Source organism: Photinus pyralis, unplaced genomic scaffold (assembly GCF_008802855.1).
Source record: "Photinus pyralis isolate 1611_PpyrPB1 unplaced genomic scaffold, Ppyr1.3 Ppyr1.4_LG5, whole genome shotgun sequence".
Lineage (NCBI taxonomy): Eukaryota > Metazoa > Arthropoda > Insecta > Coleoptera > Lampyridae > Photinus > Photinus pyralis.
Genome location: NW_022170596.1, coordinates 38447067 through 38474730, shown reverse-complemented (window position 1 = coordinate 38474730; position 27664 = coordinate 38447067). Strand labels below are relative to the sequence as shown.

The 27664-nt window shown below is 35.8% G+C and overlaps 1 protein-coding gene across 2 annotated transcripts in view; it reads right to left on the bottom strand.

Moving 5' to 3' along the window:
• LOC116170321 (adenylate cyclase type 3-like) overlaps positions 1-27664 on the bottom strand; it is a 195495-nt gene that overhangs the window by 19403 nt on the left and 148428 nt on the right. For both annotated transcript variants that reach the window (XM_031486631.1, XM_031486632.1), the window contains 2 exons: positions 6765-6923; positions 6446-6584 (listed from right to left, as the gene is read on the bottom strand). In XM_031486631.1, the coding sequence (XP_031342491.1) occupies positions 6446-6584; positions 6765-6923 (298 nt within the window). The remainder of the gene's footprint in view (positions 1-6445; positions 6585-6764; positions 6924-27664) is intronic.

Sequence of the window (27664 nt, the reverse complement as noted above, 5' to 3'; positions counted from 1 at the left end):
ACACACTTTCTGCCATACCTTTGAATGTGTAAAAAGCATAGTCCAAGCTTGTTTTGGGTTGGCTATATTTCGGGTTTTTATCTCGGCGAATACATAAGTAAAAATTGGGTGGGAGAGAAGGATTCTTCCCCGGCTATGAGTTGAGCGCCGCATTTTTAGATGGTCTAAAATTTCATTTTCAATTAAAGGTTAGAGACAAAGCCGTATATCCGAAGTATATGAATCATCAGCTGTTTTAATCGTACGTGATATTTTATTGGTAAAGTTGAAGATAGTTACCGAATTTTAAGGGCCCGCCATTTCGACAAAGTATTGTCGTGGGTGCTTTTTAAATTCATTGTGAGTTGCCATTACGAGTAAAACTAATAATAGTGGCGTATTTATGCAAAAAGGGAACTTCGTCGTGTAGCGGAATCGATCGACCGGCTGATTTATTTTCAACCACAGATATAATGTGAATACGTCACCTATTATCTTAATACGTACGCGAACATTATAAATAGCTTCGTTGCATTATTGAATCACACCGTGATTGCGTTTAAGTCAATTGTTACTACGAAGGCGTTGTGGTTAAAGTACAGAACGTTTCACTTTGGACTGGCTAGTTACGATAAAAAATAAGTTTATTAATCAAAAACGTAAGTTAATTGAATTTTTTGCATTGTATAAAAATAAAAGTTTCAATTTAACATACCCGAAAAAAGCTACCTATGTCATGTGAACTTTCCTATTTCATTCTAGCTTTAGATATACATGTACGCGGGCATAAGTTTAATAATTTGTATTCTACTTTAGTTTCTGTTTAATTAAGACTTTCTATAATCCTTTAAATTCTCATTTCGTTGCCCCCATTCATTTAAGCGAGCTTTTCGCAGCTTATTTCCGAGTTTACAGACAAACTATAAAAATAACGTCAGCTGACAGTGACGCCATTACATTAGGCACTGTTAATGGCAAGGGATAGGTTAAAAAATAATTTCAATCCCCAGCTCATCGGTGAAGTCAAAGGCACTTCAGCTTTCTTTTCGCGTCACTCTACCAAATGCTCGTCTTCTAAAGTCAATCAATCAATCAATATCAGTCGTACTAACTGATGCACCAATCCATAAGTTTCATGTGTGTTTATATCCTAAATGCAAAAACTTTCTTTGAAAATGCAATTTATTGCTTGTAACTAGTAACATAGTGCCCTTTTCTAATTTTTGTTCTCCTTCCGTTTCTAAGGAAATAAAATCGTTTTAAATCTAACTAAAAGTTACGCCCCTCGTTCCTAGAGTAACCTCTGTTATAGTTTAACGCCTGTATCGTATTGATTTCGAGTAGATCTTAAGTTTTGTGCTTCTGTCGTCCTGTCGAACGTGTGCTGTAGTCCTGCACTCCCCTTACTCCACTTGCAATAAAAAAAGAACACCGGAACACCCGAGAGTACCAAAGCATGCCAGATGACCTGAGGATATACTAGAGAATACCAGAGATTGCGAATTTGATTAGGATCTTCATTAATATCTTTCTCCATTATTAAAAATCTTGCAAAAACTCCTACCTCAAGGATGCGCATGCACAAAGCCTATACTGTTGTGTAAACAACGTCATGTAGACGTGCTTTCGGTCTAAACTCCAAAAATAATGACTGGACACACTGTATGTGACAATAATTAACTTATTAAGTGTAAATCGGGGGATATTATTTACGAATAAGTTGGTTTATTTTACTTGAATATGTGTCTCAGTGTCTATTTTTCTTTTTAGTATTGTTTGTGATTGAGTGTCATTTTCTTGATTAAATTTTATCGCTATCGTAATCACTCAATTTAGTTAACATGATGTAGGCACATCTGGTCGTTTGTGATAAGAAGTTTTGTCCTGATTTCGAGTAGGTGGATGCCAAAACCGGAAGAAGCGATGAAACTAATAAGGTCAATAGTGTAGAAGATATGAGCCAAGAAAAACAGAAGGATTTGTAGTTTACTGATAATGGGGATGAACCAATGGTACGTATAGAAGAGAAACCGAAGTAGAAGATGAGACGTTGAAGATAAAGATATTGAAGTTAAAGAAGAAGCAGTCGAGCCTATACAAGACGACGTTGAAGTACAAGTTGAAGAAGTTGTCAAAGCTCAAGTTAAGCAGCTAGAGATTGCAATACAGAAAGAAGAAGTAAAAAGAGAAATCGAGATTAAAGAAGTTATCTGTTTATAGGCAAGAAGAAGTCGAAATTTATAAAGGAGGAGAGATTCGAATTGAAGTACACGAAATATAAGATAAAGGGGTTTTAGTAGAGAAAAAGGTTGAGTTATTTAGTTGTTTTATTGCAATAATTTTAAGGGGTCCGGGGGTTGAAGTTAAGATTGCATTTTTTGAATTATAGAAAATTTGTAATTCTAGATGATTCTCGGGATTTGACAAGTAATTTTGTAAATTGCAGAATGTATAATAATAATAATAATAATAATCATCTTTATTTAGGATAAGGAAAAGCCACAAGGGCCATTTATCCCTCCTCTACAAGCTTAATCATATAAATGTAGTTAAAGTTCATTAAATAGTAAGTACATAAGAATATAGATAAGTAGATAACATCAAAGAGAAAGAGTATATATACATTGATTGCAGTGGTATGAGTTAACTTTAGCCTACAGCGTTCATCAGGAAGTTGTGGCATTGCTGAATGAAAAGTTTTCTGGCAGTGATGTCACGAATGCTCGGCGGTAAGGTATTCCATAGGCTTGCGGCTAGCACTTGAAATGAAGTAGAGCCTATCTGAGTGTTCGTTTTAGGTAGAAACAAGTCACTGGTACGTGTGTTATACGAGTGAAAACTTTGTAGGGATTTGAACAAGTCACGTAGGTATAATGGTGCACTGTTTGTTTTGATTACTTTATGCAACAGACAAAGTGTGTTATGTACACGGGTTTTCTTCATGTCTAGCATATTTAGACTGCGTAGCATAGGTTGTATGCGATCAAACTTGTGTAAGCCACATGCATAACGTAAGCAATAATTTTGGACCTTTTGTAATTTGTAAGATAGCTTCCCGTTAAGACCATGGTAACATACATCTCCATAGGTGATTAGTGGTAAAACTAATTGTTTAACTAGATTGAGTTTAATATTTTGGCTTAAGAGATTTTTAGATCTGTATAGCGTTTTTAACTTGTAATACGATTTGGTACATACATAGTTGGCGTGCACTTCCCAGTTCAGATTTTGATCAATATGCAGTCCCAAGATTTTGGCGGATGTGGCAAACTCTATACAGTTTCCGTCGACTTCTACTTTTTGAGATGTTGACAAGTGAAATTTATGTAAATCTGTCGTGGTGCCAACGGCCATAACAACAGTTTTGTTGGAGTTGAGATGTAAGTTGTTCACGGCTGCCCACTTAGAAATTGTGTGTAGATCTTCATTTAGATTACTCATATGCGTATTTGAGTTGCTACTGTTGATCGTCATTAGCAACTGGATGTATGTATCGTTGCAGTTTGATCTTACAAGATTACTACTTTGAAATCAAGTACCTAAAGGGTCAAAATAATTTAATAGCAAATGATTTATCGAGGAAAGAAATATGGGGAAAGGAGTTGGTAAAAGATTATGAAATTTTAGGTAGCCGAATGAAGAAGAATTTTGATTGCAAAAGAGATTTAGGAGTACAAGCAATGATAAACATTTGTGTAGTTTAAGAAAGGATTATAATTTTGGCAATCAGAATGAAATTATATCTGTTAGGACTAGTGAGCCTCTACAAATTGCAACAATTAATTATTTAAGTGATTTAGTTAAAGATAGATAGATAGTAAACTACTTAACGTTTAGGATTTTTCCAGAAAGACCCCGAGTAAAGCTAGATAAAGAGGTAGAAAGATTAAAACAGGAATAGAAAGAGGTTAGGAAAAAGATTACGGATTATAGGGTTTTATCTTGGCAGTAGACTAGGGAGTTGATTTTAGATCATCGTGTCCGGACGTTGAAAGTAGATCTTGGCCTATTTAAGGGAGATCAGTTGGTAAATTGTTCAAAAATTTATAATTCCAATGTTTTTAGTTTTTCTTTAAAGGGAGGTGGATGTAATTTTGATTTTGTGTTCAATTTAAGAGGGGAAATGTGTAAACAACGTGATGTAGACGTTCTTTTGGTTTAAATATCAAATTAATGACGGGACACCCTGTATGTGACAATATTTTAATTTATTAAATGTAAATCGGAGGGATTATTTACGAATAACCACAAAGTTGGTTCAGTTCACTTGGATTTGTTGTGTCTCAGGGTCTATTTCTCCTTTTATAATTATTTGATTGCATGCTATTTTCATGTTTTATCGCTATTTTAATGCATTCAATTTGGTTAAGATGCTTTAATGTAGGCCCATCTGGTCGTTCGCGATAAGAAGTTTTGTTACCGGACGAGATTTAATTAGCGCTTATCGATGTTAGAAGAGGTAAGGTGTTTCGAATAATTGTGCGATATTTTCGGCGCAAATAGGCACGCGCGATTCATTTTGTCGAAGCTGGCGTTTATCAAGTCAAATTTTGATTGGCGGTGTTATTAAAGGTTTTTTGAGGAGAGAATTTATTGTATTATGGAAGTGGTGTTATTTTAAGTATTGGAATCCACTAAAAAACGAGTTTAGCTGTTTCGCGACTGTTGGAAAGCGTGTACGTTTCTTTACGCCCTTTATTTCATTCGGGTTTACCGCCCGATTCGATTAATTGAATATCTCGTTGAATATGTAATGCCATTGTTATAATAATTTTTGTAGAAGCAAGATAAGTAAAGTTGTTGAAAAGTTTAAGGCGGTTTGTGTGTTTTATGGAAAAAGGTTGTCAAGTTTGAAAGAGCAAGTGAGACCTTCTGTTAACGTTCTCTTGTTATTAAAAGTTAATAGTTTGTACGGTCTGAACAGCCTTTGGCATCGGATTTGTGTGTTAAAGAAAAATAAAGTTAAGAATCTGTACGACTAGATTATTAGAATGATTAAAGGAGACAGTAATTTTAAAATTTTCTTATTTTATTTGTCGAGCGCCTGCGTGTGGAGTAATTTGTTTTAGGAATTTTGTTTAAATTTTTCATTTCATGTGTTTCAAAATAAATGTTTGTCATTGTCAATCAATTGATAGTGCATTTGTTCGAATCCCTTGTGCGATTCGGATAGAGTTTTCATATCAGATTTTTCTCCTCGTGTCCAAGAATTGTGTCAGGTGTTACTGAAAATTTGGGTAATTGTGGAATTTTCGCAAATTGATCAAATCTCCGAAATCATTAATTTAGGCCAACATTGGGATTTTTCTTTGTATCAGATGGCGGAAGTATACGAGGGAAAATTATGAAGTTTAAGTTTCAATTTTGATTGTTTTGGGCTAGCTGGACAGGCGTTTTGTGGGTGATGTAGTTGACCGATCGCCATTGCACACAGCAACACCTACAACATATTTTATTTGTGTATGAAATGGGCTTTCCTATTTCATACGAAGGGTTGAACCTCCTTGCTTTGAGAAAAATAGATCTTGTAAATTTGATTTTCTGAATTGCTTGTTCGAGATAAACTTTTTCATATATTCATTCAAAAAAATAAAAAAAAAGTTGCAATGCCAAAGTACATTGCCATATTAACAAACTTTCTAATCTTGATATGCTCTCTAAATGCTCTTTGCCGGATACATATTGGTGCGTTGTCATTGCAATGACATTTTTTGAATGTATTTTAATATATGTATTAGTTTGTTGTGTTGAGCGAGCATAAATCTTTTAATCATGGGTTTTCTATACTTCCAAACATTTTCTATGTTAGCAAAATAGGTACATAGATCATGAAACTTTTTCTTGTTTTTCTTTAACTACCTCCTTTGTTACACGACAGTTTAATTCATGTTACGGAAATTGCACATTTTACAGCGAATATCTTAGACAATATTTTTCCTCTTAGATAAAAATTACGACACCCTCAGTTAATTCGTCTGAAGGACTAATAGATTTGAATGTCACATTTGCGTAACTGGGATGTGAACCCCCAAAAAAGCATTTCCTCCAAATATATCGCTATCTGGCACCCGTTTCCTTCAGCAACTGCACCCAAAATTGGCCTTCTTTCATTAGTCCTTTTGTTATCAACTACAAGTCACAGAAGAAAAGAACTAACGGCTTTATCTAGATTTTCCATTTCATTTAAATGCGTGCTTCCTCGCACATTTTGTGAAAATGTTTGTAAAATTTATATTTCAAGGTGGCGGATTGACAACATAAGAGTCTTAAGTTCACTGCTAGCATACATATAAGATATACACCGGATTGGCTGTATATTTCAATTTAAAATTTATATTCTTGTCCCCTAAACATCCATATTCAGGTCTAAAGCGTATATTTAAAGAAAATATAACCTTTCAAGATATATGTGCGTGTGTACCACTATACCCACTATATATTATAAAAAGAAATGAAATATACTTACTGGCTTTAATACTCGAACGATAAAATACGTTTTTAATCCGGCTATCCTTAAACTTTCTTCCCTTTTTTCCCCATACGCTGGTTCGACTTCAAATTCTCCATTCAGGAACGAATAAGTTGTCGCCGATATATGTACTCTCCTGAACGAATACGAATAAGCAATTTTGATAAGCTTGCACATAGATTTTTACGTGCATTAACATACCAGCCACGTTCTATACTACTTGACCCTTTAAAGCAAATTTACCGTCTCGTGTCGATGTTTTTAATCGTGTCTTTTAATTACAGCATGCATTTAAATGAAAACTCATTTATTTTACCCGGCCATTCCACTGCTTTCCATTTTGTTTGCTAATTCGACATCTTTCGAATACACGTCAAATTGCCATTGTCTCTGACCTAAAACTCCCGCCAGCACTGCACCTGTGTGAATTCCCACTCGCATGTCTACTGGTGAATTTGTTTTTTGTTGAACGTATCTGAAACAATGAAAACTGTATCAATGCGTGTCGATTAATATACAAATTGTAATTCTGGATTCAATTTGTTGTAGGTACCTACCCCTAATCCACTCGCATAATTTTTGTATTCGAAGCACGTTCCCTAATTCTAAGGAGGTAGGCGCAAAAACCTAAGGATCATCTTTTTAGCATATTACAATCTACCCCACTTTGTTTCTGCACGGCTAGTAGATTTTTAAAACTAAAATGATCCCAATTTTTATCTGGGGGTGTTGCAATGTTGCCTAAGCTGCATTGCTATAAACACTTACACATAACGGTAGAAACGAGTTAATTCATAACTAGATAATTGCCCCATCCTCACTGCAATTAGAAAAGGGGCGTCGATAATTATTTAGGATATTATCGTCGCGAAAGGAGGCAATTAACTCATTTTGACAAAAACGCTTTTAAATTGCCTTCCGTTTACATATTTCATCCGCCTTATAAATTATGCAGTGAACTATTTCCGAAGCGTTCATAGTAGTCGGTCTGACCGTATAAAACAGACTAGCACACCGGATGACAGAAAATCGATGCTGAACGAACGAACTGCTGAAAATCATTTGCAGACAATTTAATTTTCCGACGATTACGAAATAGCCCGCATTCGGGTCTAGTAGAAAAGTCGGTGAATAGGAACAAAAGAAGTTTATTTTCTTGAAAGAGAATTGGAAGTTTCCTCGCTTTTAATCATAATTATTGGGTTACTTACTAAACGATTAAAATTTCATGTAAGAGACAAATTCATCCATCATCTTCAGCTAATTATGTTATTAATATTACGAGTATGTTAATACTATTAACGACTAAAAGATCTCAAGATATTCGCATGCTTTCCCCAATCCTCCTTAAATTACTTTTACGCCCATTTCTCAATTTGTTATAAGTTCATCGCAAGCATATAACATTCTTTGTTAGTTCTAGTGAGGTGGTCATCAAATTTTCTGTACCTTCCCTTCTATCAATTATGTAAAATTCCTTTCAAGTAATCTTCCAGTTCTCAAATTCCCTTCATGTAAGCTACTCATCAGTTATCAAACTCCCCTCACTGCCCCTCGCCCTTCACGTCAAGTTCTTCTCCAGTTCAATTATCAGTCAGTCGGTCCTTCTTGAACACACTGATCAAAAATTGGTTACCGTGTTCAGGACGTGCACATGTTAAAAGAGAAGGACTTCAAAATATTAGACAAACCCCTGAATTCACATGAACGGGCAATCCCTTGATACATTTACCATCTTGAACCCTCCTTCAACACGCACATGCATACATGGTCGTAGATAAGAGTTGCAAAATTAAACAATCAAAACAAATTAAAGAAGATGATGATTAAAAATGGCCTTTTTCAGTAATAAAGCGCCATTTTGGGGCGTTACTTAACTAGAAGAGCAAGTAAGTGTGCATCAGAGAAGGGTAAAGTAGATTAATTCGTTTTTGAGGAATTCTTCGAGTAACCACCGAGCGGAGAGAAGTTTTTCTGCGGGATGCCAAGATGACTTGTGCGCCATACGTGTGTGTGAATTGACCAAAATTCGTTAGATCGAACGGCCGTAAAACAAATAATGTCATTGATAAAATTTCGTGCATAGAAAACATCCCTTTCATATCAAAAGAGGAACGAGTTGGGTTAAGGCGATAAAATGTTCTAATAATAAACTGTTGCGAAGTTTCACAAACATTTTTGTAATAGTCGTATTTTCTAAAGTACATATAAAAATGATTACTGGTTGAGCATCACTGTAATTTTTGTTCGAGGACCACTGTATGTCGTGTTTAGTAGTGACCAATTATAATTGGTGGATTCTAAAAGGAGTGTGAATTGCGCGTTTTTAAATGTAATCATATTTTTTCAATTTAACCTATTGTTCATGGACTCGAATTGGTTTTGGATCGAGTTTCTAAACTTTTTCTCCCATTTTGGAGGCTTTAAATAGGATTTATTCAATACGTAACTGGCCGTCATTTGTTAACTTGATTATTATTTCGTGTATCCTTTTTAGGAAGTGTTTTCGCTTTACGTATAGGGATTTTGAACCAAATCAAACTTGGCCGTAATGACGTTATTTTCTAATGGATGTATGTTAATTTTTGTGTTTTCGATGGGAAGTTACATGTGATGCCTTACAGGGCTCTAAGTCCTAGTGTGAGTTTCAATCGTAGTCCCAAGGTCTAATTTGCAAGTCTACATTCACGTTCAATTGTGAATTCCAGTTTTAATTGACCATGACATCTGTCGAGCTATATAAATTTAGTCGTGAGCACAACGCCAGCACCTTATCGGTGCCGTCCTTAGGGTGGAGCGAGTGGAGCGCCCACTCCAGGCCTCGCGCTGAAAAAGGCATTACTCTCACTAAAACATAAGTGAATGTTTTGGTTGAATGAAAATAATATAATAGGTATAACTTTTTTATTTTTTTATCCCTTTCTTGTTCTGGGCCCTCAACTGGCTTGCGCCCAATTACAGGGTGACCCGCATAATGCTTTTTAGTACAGATATACGTACGTACCTAAAATATCTGTCTGATTACCCGCCCAATATGTTCAATTATTAATTAATTTAAAAAACCTACGAACGAGGTTCTCATTCATAACCCCCCCCCCCCAATCATTGTTCCACCTTCTGCAGAGGCACCTCTAAATAGCATGCGAGTCACTCTGTAATTGGGCGCATGCCTGTTAAGGGCCCAAAACAAGAGAGGGATAATAATAAATAAATAATTGTTAACAAAGACCCCGCAACAATGTTTCGATCCAGACCTCACATTTGCTAAGGACGGCTCTGCACCTTAACCTACAGACAGTGCTTGGAGCGAATATAACCAACTTTCATTGTCGGTACGTTTTTGCTCATCAGTTTGCACTTTGGGAATTGTGATTTGATAACTTAATATAATGGATCGCGATCGATATCGCGCAAATGTTGGAGGTGGTTTCAGTGCATCGGGGTGGAAATATTGGTCTGTTGCGTTAACCCCAGGAGACCCCCGCAACCGATTCGTAAGACAGTGGATTATTCTTTCTTCAAGAATGGAAGGTGCAAAGAACTACAAGTACAGTCATCAAGTTTACGCTATAGAACAAAAGTTACCTGGTACTGCGTCTCCGCTGGTTTTAAGAGGGGCCACCCTGTACCGAACATTGCAGAAATCCCAATAGACAGCGAGGCGGCATGAAAGATTAGTCATCAGCGATAAAGAAGGAAGGCGGATGTGACGCCATCTTTCCGGCAAATATGACGTGTTTGCTCGAGAACATTCTAAAATACTCGGAACCGTTCGGAAGCGCTCGTAAACTTTCGAGAAAGAAGGGCGTTTAATATAAAAGCAAATCGCGTTTCAGCACAGTTCCGATTCCAACGCCGAAGTAGCAAATAGTTCGCGCTGTTATAAATTGTGTGTATGTGAGTAATATTTCAAGTATTATGCAGCATGGTTAAATTTGGAATATCTGGCATTATTGTTGTATTTGTGGGAAACAATTATTATTTATTGGAGATAATTAACTGGAATAAACCAGTATTTCTTTCGTTAATTTGAAATGTTACTTTCCTTGCATTTTCCTAGTTTTTATGCAGGGAGAATTTAATTAACTGGGCGGCGCTCAGCTAATGGTAAGTTGTGAAGATGTATCGAAAATTGTTTGTCAAAAAAAAATGAACCGCTGCGGAAGATCTCAAGACTTATTTTACAACCCTGAGCTACCTGCCCATTTATGCGGTGGGTTCGAGGGAAAGCAGACCTAGTCTAACGCTCCTGTTATACCACGTTAGAAATAGGAAAAATCTGACATCGATTCGGAACATTGTAACAATTAGGTTAGTTCACTACCTACCACTGTAGAAAAAAAAATGGAAAATATCTGCACAAATCAAGACCGGACAGAAATATCGAGAGAGTATTGGAAAAAATACTTAACGGCAAAAAAAAGAAGAAATTCAAGCATCGCAGATGAGGAATAGGAAAACACCTAGGAACAATATGATAACCGCAGATAATCAAGGATGCATACTGTTGTAACGGACGTAACTGTTATTTGATTTAAAATTAATCACTTTTTACTCTCCACATTGTATATATAAGAACCTTCTATTTTTATCATGTGATTATATTAAGTCAGAGGAGGCGAAGTTGTGCCGTGCGCGGAAGCGAGAGAATGGTATCAACGCTGGTGGCGTTCATATCGCGCGTTGATTTGAGCGGTGAAAATTATGTTCAGGGGACAATTGATAAGGTGGAGATAGTTAAAGGGCGCGGGTGTAGGTTCCAACAGTAAAGTATCAAATTTACTCGGTGATAAAGTAATAATATTAAAAGTTAAAATAACGCTGCGGGAAATTGAATTTAACCTCCCTTATAAATGCCGATATATAACATCGTAAATAATTTGCGGCGGAATAAAACAGAACCGCCTATTGCAAGTGAACAAATGGCGGGGATAAGCTAAGTGTACAAATTGAATGAATTTCACCATAATTTCCATTTATTAATGGTCGCCTAAATCATCAACGTATTGTTTCAAAATTGATAACGTGTTGCTTTTCTTTTGCTTGCGGTTTGTTTATAAATAAGGCCTGGGACTATTTGGCCGAAAATCTAGAAGTTTTGGTTTTGGTGGACGCTTCAGAATCATACACAAGTCTATTTATAAGAGGTGAGCGGTATATCGAGCCACGAACTAAATCCCCAGACATCAACAACCGGCACCTCAAATTCAAAGGCGATAAGGTGCAGAATTGTAGCTTTATTATTTCCGTTTTATGCCAATTATTGCGTATATTTTCCTGCTTCTTAATGAACGTTTATTTAATTATTTGGATTCGCATGTTTAGACTTTCTTGCTACATTGTTTGCTAGAATAAATTTAATTATCTGGCTATTTTTTGAGTTTGGTTAGGGATTCGGTTTGTGCACTTCAAGAGTGATTGTGAGATTTTGTTTAATCATAATAAATGTAGGTATACGCCAATATTGAAGTAGAGTAACCTCTCCAAATATATTCGAGTATTCAAATTCCTAAATATTTTACTAATAAACTTGAGTTGGTATTTTTCCAAATTATAACTTTAGCGAAGGTAAAGATTAATTGAATTTTAGAGACTCTTTATCTGAGCCAGCCAAACTTTCATAAGTGGGAGCTCAAGGAACATTCGGAATCTAGTTCAATTTAGATGGAAAATAAGATAACGTGTAACTTTTTCACGGTTCTTTGTGTTAAAAGCAAAGTCCAAACGTATTCTTTCTTTCAGAACCCTTAAATTATTTAATTTAAGGGTTTAAGGGTAACAAATTTGTTATACCAGATCATTTATTTATGCCTAATAAATGAGTAGGTCTCAGATCTTCCAAACGCAGTCCTCCTGCTACGTAAAACGACACGAGGTTTGCCCCCTTATAACAAGTACATTATGGGAATAATAATTTAAACATAATTGTCTAGGCAACCGTTTTATAAATCATAACTAGGACTTACTCCTATTACGTTGACGATCCTCCAGAGGGTGTTTGAAATTCACACTTGCAACGCCAAGATACCATAGCAAAGGAATAAATCGACCGAAATATGGTTTTCAAGCTAACTGGCTACTCGAGTAGCTTCATATTCTGTAAGTAGCTCTTGACTATATACGTGATTTTTCAAGAGACTGGCCGTTTATTGGTTTTCGATTTTGATTAAGCAAAAAAATAGTCGACACGTGAAAATACATTCTATATAAACTTTCGCTGAGTTTCTAGGTTAAGGTTGACATCCGTATAGATCAGATTTCTTTACTTAATCCTATTTACTATCAAACATAAAGTTGTATAGAAATGTGCCCTTAACGTCTCAAGATACGATTTATTGTCCTTTTTTTATTGTAGATGATGTTTCGGATATTGATTCCCGGAGTTTTCTCAGATAAAAAGTCGACAAGTCTTCAAATTAAATACGTATACATAGATCTGATTCATTTTTCCGTTTGATTAGTCCGTTTTCCTCATTTAACGCAAAAATGTGCTAATATATCAAAATTTTATTTCTACGTATTTCGCTTAACTTTTACTTCACAAACGTAACTAGTGAAATGACACGAGACTGACATACAGTAATTCTTTTATGAATATTTGTGGTGTTTCGAAGTGATTGATGGCTTGGAAAGAAAACTATCTAATATTGAGACAGGATCCTGTCTAGTTTACTGTATAAAATGATGTGCAACAATAAACATAAAACATATAGGTAAATCTTTTCTACTTTGGGGATTCATTTTAAGATTGTAAATGGAAAATGGGAAAGCGTCGACGTGTTTTAGCAAAAGTACATATTCATTAAAATCTCAGTTTTCGATCTACTCAATTCCATTTAATGAGCCGTTTTCGAAGTGTTAATCAACCAAATGGGTATTTTAATGAGGAGGGTCTGCTTTGATAAAAAAAAAACTCGGATCTTTGCATCGCACTCGCCGGATTGGTTGTGCAGCAAACGTTGATTGCGCGCCACACAACATAATGAAAGAAATTACTCAAGAAACAAGTGTGAACTTCTTCCTAAAATGCTCCGGTTAGATTACGAATTTGCCTAACCATCATATCTCACGTGCAGTGAGAGGTGTGATACGAATAAATTAGATCAACATAATTTGCAATATAATTTGGGATCGTTAATAGGTTGAGTACGTCGTAACGATAAAGTACCTATCGATCGTCTGAAATTATCATTCACCGCAAATGGTGAAATCCAACAGTCCACTTTGCTCCAGCTACCAGTTCCTGCCGAGAAAGCTGTGTCTTCGAACGTTGTCCACCCTTCGTATCAACGAACCAGGTCTGGAAGACACTTGGAATTTCCTAAAAAGTTTGCCAACTACACAGCAATTGAATTCTAACCTCATAACAATCATCAGCGAAAAATATGAGAGTTATACTCTAAACCTAAAGGAATGGGACAGGTTCTAGACTGATGAAGACAACACGTATCCAACTCTCGATGAATTTCTCAACTTTCCTCAGAACAGAGCCACAATCCTGGAAAGCATTGAGATCAGGGAGGGCTAAGCTAAGCAAGGGTAAGGGCATTCCAAAACTCGGTTTTAAGAAGCAAGCAATCAGTTCCGAAGTGCTATTCATGGACCACATACAATGCAACGGTGTACTAATTTCTTGATCATGTCGATCGATAACAGAATTGCCCATGTGAAGAATGTTTCCCTGTAAATCAATTGCTTGAATTCCAACCATGAAGCAAAGGACTGCTCAAGTCGCAATTGCTAGGTTTGCCGGAAGAAACATAACTTCTCCACCTGCTGCAGCGCAAGCACAAGTGAGTAGCAATATAGCTTGTAGCATCAGCCAGGTACTATCGCAAACATGGAACTGTAAACTGAAGAGCTCTGTTAAATTCAGGATCCCAAATCAATTTTCTACGGGAAAATGTAGCTGCTCAATTGAATGTGTCCATGTCTCCGTTAAATGTTTCTCTTTTTGGCATTCAGCTCTTGACAAGGATATATTTAGGTATATGCGACCTCTATGAAACGAAATTTTCCACTATCTACAACACTAAATTGACACTAAACCAAGCCCATTGCCAGTTGATGGGAGGGCAAGCTTATTATTATTATTCTACGTTCAATATTATTGGAAAATTTCAGTTACACAGACCCCTAGATATACTGTACAACCTCATATTAGATTAACAGTTAATATAAGTCCTCAAATTTCCAGTGATCTACTTGAGTAGTTTTTTTTTATTTTTGTCTTATGGAGCCAAAGTTTTAAGCAAAATGAAGAGTGCAGTAGTGTCTATAGTTCGGTTATGACGTATCTCTGGATAGACCAGACGCCTAGTCCGCCTTATGGGAAATGCATCTCTGCCTCTGGAAGATCAATAAGTTCTTCCAATAATTAAATGAAACGGTATCCAAGCAATAGGATCCGTAGTTCAAGAGGAAGCAGTTCCCATTCTTGTGAGATTTCGCTTCCACAAGTTCGTCACGTCCGCAGATATGACTCAGATATATCTCCAAACCTGAGTTCATCCGGATGATAGCAAATTCCGGCGCACTATGGAGATTTGATACATTATCAGAGGTGGATGTGTATGAGCTAACTTTATTATGCGAAATTTAAAGAAAATGCAATTCTAAAATTTAGGATGGCAGTTACGCCCTCTGGTGGTCATTTTTAGAACTTAAAATTATTTTTCAGCGATTCTTCATGACCGATTTACCCAATTATTTTTTTTACCCCTAAGTCATACGACGAACGGTTCCCGAGATATGGCCGAGGAACAGTCTTATTGGGTCACCCGGTACATATGCATAAGCGCAAAATGTATACACCTAGCGGCTGTGTCTGATCTGAGAACTGATAATTTTCTAGCAAGTCTGCGGCATGCCACCAGCTCATACCTATTCAGATAATGGGATAAACTTCCTAGAAGCGACACGACAACTCTCTGACTTGGCGTCAGTCATTTGTTGAAGGAGCAGTTCTTAATAGTCAGAGGCATTTCCTTCTACTCACTTATGAAGAGTCCATTACAGTCCCCGCGCAAATTTTGATTTTTAGGGCCCTCACTCCACTATCGTCTAATCCGAACGATCCACAAGCACTAGCGCCCTCCAATCTTCTAGAAGACGCTGCTCCATAGTTCCCGATCCTTCAACGCTGCCGGCGATGGTGTCGCGATTATCTTCAAGTTTGGCAAAAAAAAGGCACTGGGGTCTTGAGAATGGTGCATTGGTTGTCACCAAGGATGATAGCGTACCACTTGGACACTGGCAAACAGAATAGCATAGTGGAAATGCATACTGAAAAGGACAACATCGTGCGAGTGGTTGCGATTAAATTCATCCACTGAAGAAGAGTCGCGATAGGCTCGAAATATCTGGACTTCCAAATAGATATTTGAATTGCGTTCATCGTGGTCTAATTTACCTTAACAATCACCACGGGGTTGCCTAAAAATTTCGAACGGTGTGATCAAACGTGCAGTACGTAACGATGTTATATGGCTAAAAAGTTAAAACCCCTTTTGAAAGGGGGGAGTATGTTTCATGTGCAACGTTGATCATGTTACCTATGCCATGCCATGTCGGTAACAATTCAAAACACTATTTTATTCAATGGTTCTATGAACAGAAATAGTGAAGCCACTTCACCAAAATTACTGCCACATTAACATGCAGCATTTTTATTGGTCCAATTTTCAAATGCCGCTAACACGCCTGAAATTTTACTTTCAATGGTTGTAATCTGTAATTCCGATTTTCTGTTTGCATAGTCGTTTACTTGCGTAAATTGCCGTTGATATCACTTATACGAAAAAAATAGCCTTTGTGAAGACTCATCTGTGCAAGGATGAATGTAGCAGGGGTTACTTCTTCTCCACCGAAAAAACGGCCTTCAAAGCACTTCTCAGGTGAGGATAAAACGAGCATGTTGAATATCTTCAAAGCTTTATACTCAAGGCAAATCATAAAACTGGACAACAGAAATCGTAGAGTTAACCGCAAATGCAGCATCAGGTATTTTTCGTTTTTGTAGATATATGGATTTATCTTAACTTAGGTGTGAGTGTTGTGAGTGTTTGCAAGATTCGTCGTGAATATAAAACGACCCACGAACTGCACGCACCTGAAGTATATCACAGACCGAGGGCAATTTTGGACAATATCGATGTTGGAAGTAAAAGTGTCCTCAGACGTTTGATTCATTCCTTTTTTGAGAAAACTAAACCGCCAACATTGACTAACATTTTAGCAGCGTTACATGAAGATGAACAGTTATCTCAATTGAAGCGGACCACATTGTGGTAAGCAAATTAGTTTTCAGTGAGTACACATATTTTTTTTACTTATAATACACTTATTTTGCTTGTCATTATAGATATGGGAAAAGGTCGCGCAATAGTATTCTTAGGGAAAAGGATGAGATCATTACTTGGAGGCGCTATTTCGTGCGAGAAATAAGAAAATATCGGGAAGAAGGGAGAAAGTTGTATTTTCTAGATGAAACTTAGGTGAAAGCTTGTCATACTGTAAGCAAAGTACGGAAGGACGTCACAATTCGCAACCTAAGGCAAGCATTCATCAAGGGCATTGAAAGATCCACCGGGCAATGGAAGTCGACTTATAGTCCTGCACATAGGGTCTGAAGATGGTTTTGTTGGTGATTTGAATAAAAAAAAACGGGAGACTATCACGAAGAAATGACCAGCGCAGTATTTGAAAATTAAAAAACAAAATTTAATGGGAGTAGCTTCACTATTTCTGTTCAGCGAACAGATTAGAGTGCCCAACAAGCACAAAAAACCTGACGAAAGTAAAATGGGGAAGATGTCCACAGAACAACAGGGTCTTGCCACTCTTACCCTCAATTAACGGTACGTGTAATTAAGTAATTTTTTCGTTGAGAGGTGTTTCAATATAAATATGAAACCATGGGAATGGGTTACCAACTCCTAATAATATACTCACGTAATCTGTGGCGTATACGAATGAAATCTAAAAGAAAATATGAATTGTATATTTGTGTGTATTTAAAAATAAAGCACGTCAATAACGCGGGGATAATGATCCAAATCTCGTTGCTCGAGTAACGACGTAAAAAAGCAGGGTGGCATGTTTATTTGTGTCCTTTGAGTAACTCTTGAACTCGCATCTTTATTTATTTACCATGGTGATGCTTTTGAATTCGAAAGCATTGCGGCACAATATTTTACCGTTTATTAAAAATCATACCGGGAAAAAGGTAAGTCGACACCAAAAGTAATCCAAATTGACGTTTCCTTAGCGTTTTCTGTTTTTCTTTTCCTATTAACCACGAGAGACTTTTACAGGCTTCGGGCAAACCGTCACCAATAAGAATGAGATTTTCTGTTATGTGTTTACAAGAAATATGTAACACGTTTTTGACCGTGGGTGATATTTTCGTTCGCACAAAAGTTGGAATGATTCCTTCGTAAATAATAGGGGTAGGTTTGAACATCGAACGCACATAACAGTGCAGGTAACTCTCTGACACAGACTGGTAGAAATGTTTAAATTTATTGATCATTAAGTTAGACAAATACAAATATTTTGCAGGTCAACGGCATTAAAGCCTACGTTCGTGCTATACTCTTGAATTTCGATTACAACCGTTTATAGTCAATATAGATCCCAAAAGTTATTTAGTTTCAGAATGAAATTAGTCTTGCTAAAGTTTAACCACGCAACTATCGAAATTTGACTGAATATTACTGCCTGGAAACTGTTCGGGTTTATTTTCATTGATATTCATCAAATGCCACAGAAGTTTCTAACCAAATGCCAATCAAAGTGTAAACGAGGTCGGTTCGTTTAAAGGCGACAGTTTCAACGGCTTAATTTTCAGACGATTTTCATTGCACGAAAATGTCTTTCCAGATCAGCACATCAATTTCCCAACTCTATCAAAAAACAAATCAGAATTAGGTAATATCGATATCGAAATAATAAACCAATTACGTTTCTTTAAGGCAACAGTTTGAATAATGAATTTTGTGATAATGTTCATTGCGTCATAATACGGATCGGGCATTAAAAACGTAACAGATCTATTCTCTGATGGTCAGATTGATGCGAGGGAGAGATCCAGGAAATATTTGCGTCCTATAACTCTGCAAACTCGAAAATTTTAAATTGATGTTTCGCCAGAATAGCCTTGAGCCCTCGAGTTTGGAGTTAGGTGTCAAAATTGATATTCCACATGTGAGCTGCCAATACGTCCTTTGTTTGTGAATTGTGCCACTGGAAAGGTGTTGAGCGTTCATATGTAAATACAAAGCGTCCTAAGGGTCAAAATGATATCTATGTTTGAAAATCGCATTAAATTTATTCCAAGTATAAATGAGGTTAGTATAAAAGAGGCCCGTGAATTAGTTCACATGTGTTAGAAATTGCAACAATTATAGATTTCGGTAAAAATGTCTGTTTTGTCCACAATTCAAAATTGGTTGTGTAGGCGTCACAGTTGTTCGAATAAAATTTTCGATTGAATGTTTTTGAAAGTTTTTCATAAAATCGTGGTCTGTTTCGTCAAATTACATTTAAAGAAGATTCGTGGGTATTGATTACACGAGGCTTGTTAAAAAAATACCTACGTAGACTGATGTCTGAGCCGTCTACAAAGTATTTCCCTCCTCAACGCGCACATTTATCCCACTTTTGGGAATAGTTCTCACTAGCCTCTTTTTGGTGTCGTTTAGCTACTTCGTCGCATTTGTCTTAATCTTGGGAATTTTTTTTCAAAGCTCTTTTGAGTTTGGGGAACAAGAGGAAGTCTGAAGGGGCGATGTCAGATGAGTAGGGTGGATGGAGAAGAACTGTGATCGAGTGTTTGGTCAAAAACGAGGGCTGAATAGGCTGCAGCGTTGTCGTGATGAAATACCCAGTCAGGACCCCTCCACATTTTTGATCTGACCTGACCTGATATCTCTAATTTGTTGGTAAAATGATTCAACTGATATCACACAGTCCTCAGCAAGGTCTCTGATGGTAGACGTCGATTTGCCCGAACCAGGCTGTCGATTATATCGACGTGTGAATCGACAGTTGGCTTGAAAAGACGTTTATGGCGCTCATCTGCTTTAATAATATTTACCTTATAATCAACTGATCTGTGAGAAGATACTGACACCAAGTGGAGATTCCTGAAACAAACTGGGCCCGCGCCCGTGTTTTTTGAATAGACCTATGACCGAAATGCACTGAATTGCAGTATGTACAGTTAAAGAAAATGCAATAATCTGATCCGAACATAATACTGGAAACAGAATTGGAAATTTCGAGACCGTTCACGAGTTATCGTGCACACAGACGGACGGACGGTCAGAAAGTCTAAAATAATGAACGAGCTAGGTCACTCGTTAATAAATTGTTTTTGTAACGAAAAATAACCCAGCGCGTTTAATAAATGTGCACTTGACCGAACTAGCCTCCAGTTTATGTGTTGAAAACGCAGATATTTCACAATTAAGTCCTCTGGTTGCTTTATGGTGTCATAAATGACACAGTCCCTTAATCCACTTCCAGACATTATTAAATGATTCTACTGTAAAACACGCGGAAATTTCCTCCAATTTAAAAGTTCACTCTCGAATTTTCTCAGTAAGGGTTTTCTATTATGCCCGAAAAACCCTGACTATTGTCCTTGATGAATTCCCCATAAATTTACTTAGCGACGAAAACTACTTGGTTCCTTGATCGTTTCCGATCTGATTTTACATTTTATTTTCAAATGTACAGGGTGGTTCAAATTCGTGGCTCACTATTGGGATCTCCGGAACGGTGAGAGATACAGTGTAGGCCAAATGGAGGCAAAGGAGATCCCAATGGTAAGCCACGAGCTTGAATCATCCTTTAAACTCTCCGTAGTTCAGATGAAAAATTTTAAATCGCAAAGTAACTGGTCGCACTGATGACCAAAAAACGAATTGATAAATTTTAATTTCTCTCGAAGGAGTACGCATTGGTCGCGTGCTTAACCACTAAGCCGCAAAATTTTCTTCCTTATTAATTGAAAAACTGTCTAGAAAATTGCTTCTTATTAACGCAGACGGCCATCTTTAATCGTTGATTCGTTTGCTGAATTCCCACCCTACGCAACAAATAGAAGGTACTACATCATAATCATTCCCAATACGACCAACATATGCTACGTTGCTGTTTCTACCATGGTGAAATGGCCTCATGCCGGATTCGCAGTTGTAATCCAATTAAAATAACATGATCCAAATCCCCAACATCTTGCGACGAAACATTGGATGACTATTTCTGAAAAATTATGCTAAAACCGCAGTACTCTTATGGTGGTATTCTGGAAATGGCAATGGAACTGTTCTCTACTGGGAGTTATTCCGTACCCCTCAGGCCCCCCGGTACCACCTTTTTTGCCAAACCGTTTAGGCTTCAGGACAGTTACTGCGGAAGAATTATGAGATTCTCTTCTCCGTACCGCAGAAAGCGTAGAACCGGGGGGTCTGGAGGGGAGTATCCAGCAAACGAGTCGATGACTATTTCCGAAGAATTATCCTAAAATCTCAGTATGGTGGTATTCTGAAAATTAATTAATTAGGATTACCGTTACATCTCTCAATTAGAATTCAGACATTTGATGGGTTCCTTAAAGGTTGATTAATTCTGGAATTAATTAAGACTTGACATACAAGAAGACATGCCACAGTATCTGCTACAAGCAACCAAAACAGCATTGGAAAGCTGTGGGTTAAAATTCGATGCCCTTTGGTAGAACCACAGGATATTATAAGCGTTGCAGAAGTAAAAATTATTCAACAGAATTCAACCTTACGCACCGTCTCTTACCGTCTTAATGACTTAATGAGTAATTGAAACAGGACGTAATGAACACAGAAAGGATCACATTAGATTATCTTTTAAAGCTAATAAGAAAATGACCAAAGCTCAACTATTAATATTTCAATAAAAGTACTAGAAAATAATAATAATAATGACGAGCGTCTCCCAACAGTAAAAAATTTTGGCACAAAGACGTCACGAGTATCAATGACGTGTTAATCACATGGTATCTCGCTCGTTATGTTTATGTTATTATGAATCTTGAGGTTAGGTATACAATTGGCGAAAATTTAATATAGTTCTACGCTTTCTGGAAATACGATTTTTGTGTAAGCACCTCTTCCATTTACGTCCCATAAATGTAATGTGGCTTTGATTCTTCTGAATAGGTGTCTTATTTCTTTGCTCTAGAGGTGCTAAGAGCAACTCAACAGGCCATCTCATTCGTATCGTATCGTAGGTAATATAGCCTGTGGTATCGTACTTTAGATATTTTTGTTTATTGAAATAGAATGATTGTAAAACTTTCTTTTATAGGTGGAACCATTTGAAGTGTTTATTGGACTATTTGTGGCAACAATGTTTATGTGTAATATATGTAGAAAAGAATATGTGTCTAAGAAGAGTTTGTCGAGACATACAAAACTTAAACACGAAATGGAGTACCATGCTAAACACACGAACTATCAATGGTATGCATTGTAATGTTTAAATAAATCGAATATTATCATTCACCTTAAATCACACCGAGAAGTAACGGAACGACATGGTCGTTTATTATGTCCTTTTCAACAATGTAACCACGAAATTATCCGAAATTATGCTAATCTAAATAAACATTTAGTAGAAAAATAGTTATTTGTTTCATTAGTACAAAAAATGGCAGTTTTCGGGACGAGGAAGATGGTTGCTGGACGACGCGTTAGCGGAGTCCAGCAACCTTCCGAGTCCCGAAAACGCATTTTTTGTACGAATAAAACATAAAATTTTTTCTCCAACCCCCTTTACTTCAAATTATATTCGAATTTAGATTCAGTCACAGTTTCACTACTAGTATGAGAACTTTTGCTTTCTTGTCCTCACGTGTCATGCCACTCTAGTTTTTAGGTTTAACTTATAACCTATTCGTTCTTACTTCTTACTTCTCACCTCTCGCGACTTTGTAGGGAGCAATCTAAGGTAGCATGTTCTGCCGTTTCTGTAATCTCTGGCGGAGTGCAATCCATGTCGCTATCAGTTTCAGTCATTTCTATTGTATACACAATTAATATTGTTATATTTTGTATTTAAATAAAAAACCTACCATACAGTTTTTTAATTAAAATTAATTGCAATTAACTCTTTCAAATTTTGAATTCAAAATGACAGATAATAGTGCAATGGGCCTGAAGTAGATGGCGTTACGCGCGACGGCGGGTTGTATACGTATTAAAATTACGTTCACCGAATATGTAAATTACGTTACACATGGTTTAAATAAAAATAGCGAGCGTAAATCATTTTCAATACATGTACATACGTATAGATAACAGCACTATTTGCATTGAATATGCAAAAATATTTGATTTGTATGTATAGAAATATCTTACAACCTGCAATGTAAAACGATGTCAATATGACATATCTCCGCGATTGTAATTTTTTAATTGGTCAACTTTCAAGGTCAATTTCTTTTTGGTACTAGGACCAAAAGTATCCACTTTTTGTACAGTTGCCATGGTGAAAGCGATTAATCCGCAAAACGTCATTTTTAGGTACCGAACACTGTCAAAAAATAGCGTCTTATTCAGGTGGTTGGAGAAAAACATAATTATGAAGCTAAAGAAGAGGTGTATGAATTTGTGGAAGACTATGGTATGTACTGTGTTGTCATTTTTTATTGAGTATAATGTTTGTTTTTATGTATTGTAGAGTTTGATACATGGAAGGCAAATATGGAAAGTAATACAAATGCAAGTTATGTTCTGGATACTTGCGAAAAGAAATTAAAGAATGGATTACGGCAATACCTTAACTGTCATAGGTCCTTCAATTTTTCAATGAAACAATCACGCAAAAGATCCATTAAACACATTGGAAGCAACAAGATAGGATTTGCATGTCCATCAAGAATGGTGGTGACAAAAACTTTCCAAAAAATATTGGTAACATTTTACCCCAATCACTGTGGACATGAATGTGAAATGGGTAGGTTAAGATTGCAACAAAATGATAGAAGCACATTAGCAGGTAACAGCCACTTTTTGAAGTAACCTATAAACTATAATTACTTAAGGGGATTGGATTCGACGCAATCCCGTATGTGACATTTCACACGTAGGTATTCATACCATTACGTCAATTCTGGGTGTCATATCTCACAGGTGCAAGCAGAGAATCCAAACAGCTTAGTAGTTCTCAAAATACCTACCTACTTAATGATTATTGAAGATAGCAAACATATTTTTTTGTGAGCGGTAGCTCTAAATAGATTCTATGGCGGAAAGGGTATGAGAATTTGTCAAAGTTACATAACTACAAGTTTTCGGCGTTGTAACTCCAGAGGCAATTGTGAAAGCGCACGTATTCCGTAATTTTGAAGTAATTTTCGGGCTGACATCTTCTCATACACTTTCCGCCATAGTATACATCTAGAGCACTTACAAGTAAGTGTATCGTGATCTAGAATAACGCACGCAAAAAAAATATTCTGTCGATTTCACCTTCACAGGGAAATTGCATAGTTCTATTTGTCTGCCTGTGTCTTTTAGTTTTGAACATTTTGGAGATTTGCTTTTTTACATTTGATCCAACTACGAGTCCAACTATTACAGATTTTCATAATAATTCCCATCAAAATTTTATGATTGGTACACAAATAAACATATATTTATTAACAAGTAAAGAATATTCAGTCTCATTTCTTCTAGATTTGTTATATGCAGTATGTTCATTTCAAAACTTCCCACCTCTAATATTTTGATAACTGTATTTTCTAAAAAAATCCCAAAACATGTCAACAAATGTTATGGGGGGACAACTTTTTATTAAAAAATTGACTTACCCCCTTTCACCCCCTGTGCCCGGGAGCTACCCCCTTAAAAATTTTAAATAAGAAAGGTATCGAGTAATACCTCATTTGAAAAGTATTTTTTCCACCTGAAATGAAGGCGTTTTACTTTTTAAAATCGATCGACTCCTTTTCGACATACAGGGTTTTACTGAATTGTAGTATTTCGTTATATTTTTGATTACATAACTTTAACCATGAACTATTAATAGAATGCAATGACCTTATAATCAGTTGAATGATATGTAATGTCTATTCTATTTCTAATGTCTAACTATAGGTACTGCTCTTTCCTTAGCGCAAGCCAGTGGATATAACTCACTAGGTACTACCAATTTCTGCAAAATTTGTATTTATTTAAAAAGTCACTAATTTATTCAAAATTAAGGATAAGGTGGGAATAATTCTTCCACAAACATTTATGTCTGATGATTACCCTGCATTTTATAATGCATGGGAGAACATTATGGGGCCAGTTGCTAATAGATTATTATGTACGTGGCATATAAAAAAGAATTGGATTCAAAATTCAAATAAAATAAAACATAAAGAAAAGAGGAGTTTAGTTTTAAAAACATTAAATTCTTTACAAAAGTATTAGATGAAGATGAATTTCTTATCAAATTAAAAGTTTTATTGCCCAATTGCAAAATGATTGCGATACTCTAGAGTTTTATAAATACTTTGTTCATACATATGAATCGCGAACGCAACTGTGGGCATACTGCTTCAGAAAGCATATTGGTTTGAATACGAATATGCATTTAGAATCATTGCATAAAGTAATAAAACATGTCTATTTAGAAGGTAAAAAATGTCAAAGGTTAGATAAAACTATTAACACATTAATGGATCTTGTTAGAGACAAAATGTTTGATAGATTTATCAAGTTTTTTAAACACAAATCATCAAACAAAATACAAAAAATTAGGTTTAGTCATAAGCTTTCCTTAAGTATTAGTGATAAGTTAGTTACTAAATTACAACATGTAAATAATCAATGGACTGTAATTTCATCAAGTGATAATAATCATCTATATGTAGTACAGCAAATTAGCAATATATGTAAATTTTCCTGCAAATTGAAGTGTGATATATGCAAAATATGCATTCACATGTTTAAATGTAGTTGTGCAGATAGTGTAATTAATCTTAACATATGTAAGCATATCCATTCAGTTTGCAATTATTTCTTAAAGGGAACTGAAGATCCCCTGCCAAATATGTATGATGAAACATCAGAAATTTCCAACCTTATGCCCGAAACATCTTTGAACATACCAAAGGAAAACAATTCTATGATAACAACAAAATTGGAAATATTACTTGGTCTAAATAGTAGAACGGTATTAGACGCCAGCAATACTTTGTATGTTCAAAAAAGTTTAGATAAGCTTATTGATATTTATAACAATAGTACCAAGATAAATATTAAGCCTATTGAACAAGTTAATGTACAACAAAAGATAGAACCTCAGATTAGATTTTCTTCAAAAAATAAAAAACGGGAAGTAACATATCCAAGCACTAGTACTAAAGAAGAAGAAATGATACAAAGTATGTTAAAGGTAACTGATGGTTCTGTTCCAAATATACACACATGCTTTGACCACACATACACAAATACTATATAAAATCAGTACCTACTTCTAAAAAAATTGTACTATTCTCATATAAGTCAAATGCATTATACTTTGTTATAGCGTTGAGTGACTAATTCTCACTCAACGGTTATAGGGATTGCACATACTTGTTTTCGGCTTTAAAATGAAGCAAATTTTAAGAAATAATACATTTTTTACTAAAATTTTTTCAATTTCTAAACATTATTTATTTACTAAGTTTAATTTTTTCTTCATCCATATTAAATGCTATTTTATTACATAAAACTATTAGTACGATTGATGAAATGAAATTTACACATCTTGCAAAATATGTAATATATAATGTAGCTTATTATTATAAGAAGTATGTGGCTATTTTGAATCTTGTAATAGTTATAAGGGTTGTTAGGAGTTTTATACTGCAATAAAAAATTCTTGTCTAAGCATCTTGTGCATTACTGTTTAGTTCTAATGAATATTATTAAAAGAAGGTTAGTTGTCAGTATATCTTGTTACCAGTTCAGTGGTGACTTTGGATATCTGCAGTATGGTGTGCATCACTGCTTTAACAAATAATAATATGCCTTTTTATTTAGTAGGGTATAGTTAAAAAGTGTCATTTACGTAGAACTTTAATGAAAAGGAATTACGTACGTAAGTACCTAATAAGGAGAGAACTTGTCTCAAGAGACTGTTAGCAAAAGTGACTTCACTAAACGTTTATTGGCATAGGTACTAAGCTCCTCTACATAAAGAAGAAATTGTTGCAATAAAGTATACCTACACTGCTTTTCCCTCGGATTTTTTCCTTACCACTACAACAATGACTGTAATATTTTTAATTTACACAATTGTTTTATTTGCTTATACTTAAACAACAATAATTTACAAATATTGAACAACACATGTTAACAATTTAAGTGTCTTCACCCTTTCGATTAAATTGTACTAACATCCAATTTATGCTGAGGTCAAGACTGCTATCGTAAATCTAATGCAATATTTTCGATGTAAAGATTGATATTACGACATATACGCAGTTTACCAGTGCAAACACAAATATTCGTGTATGTGGATTGTTTGAAGACCTAAGGCCGACCGCACATTGGACGCAGCGTAGGGTAGCCCAGCTGCAGCATTTTCCAGCCGAGGTTTTTGTATTACCTTATAATAAATACACCATCGCATCTTGCACCTGCTGCGTTAAATATGCGGTGGTGAATTTGTAATAACGTAATCTCGAACGTAATATAAAAACCTTGGCTGGAGTATGCTGCCGCTGGGCTGCCGTACGCTGCATTCAATGTGCAGTCAGCCATATTGTACATATACCTATGTAGCATAGGCACAGTAGTTAAGCCTATAAAAAAAAATAAATTCCAAAATCATTTCAATCAAGATAAACAGATATGTTAAACTTACATAAATGATATTTCTTGTGTTGTCTATATGAACAAGAACCAAATCTACATTACAGGTGAATGGAGAAACCTTTGATATTCCTTTTTATTATGGAGGTTTATTAACAGATTATTTATAACAATTCATATCATTTATTACATGTTACAAATTACAGAAAGCGTGGAATTAATCAAAGCTCATTGTAATTAGGAACATTTAAATAGATAACATTAAAAAAAACATAAATAAATTCCTAACCTCAAAATTCAGTAATAACAAACGATGCGAGGACGAACTACCATGTGATTGTAACGTCATTGATATTTGTGACGTCATTGTGCCAACAAA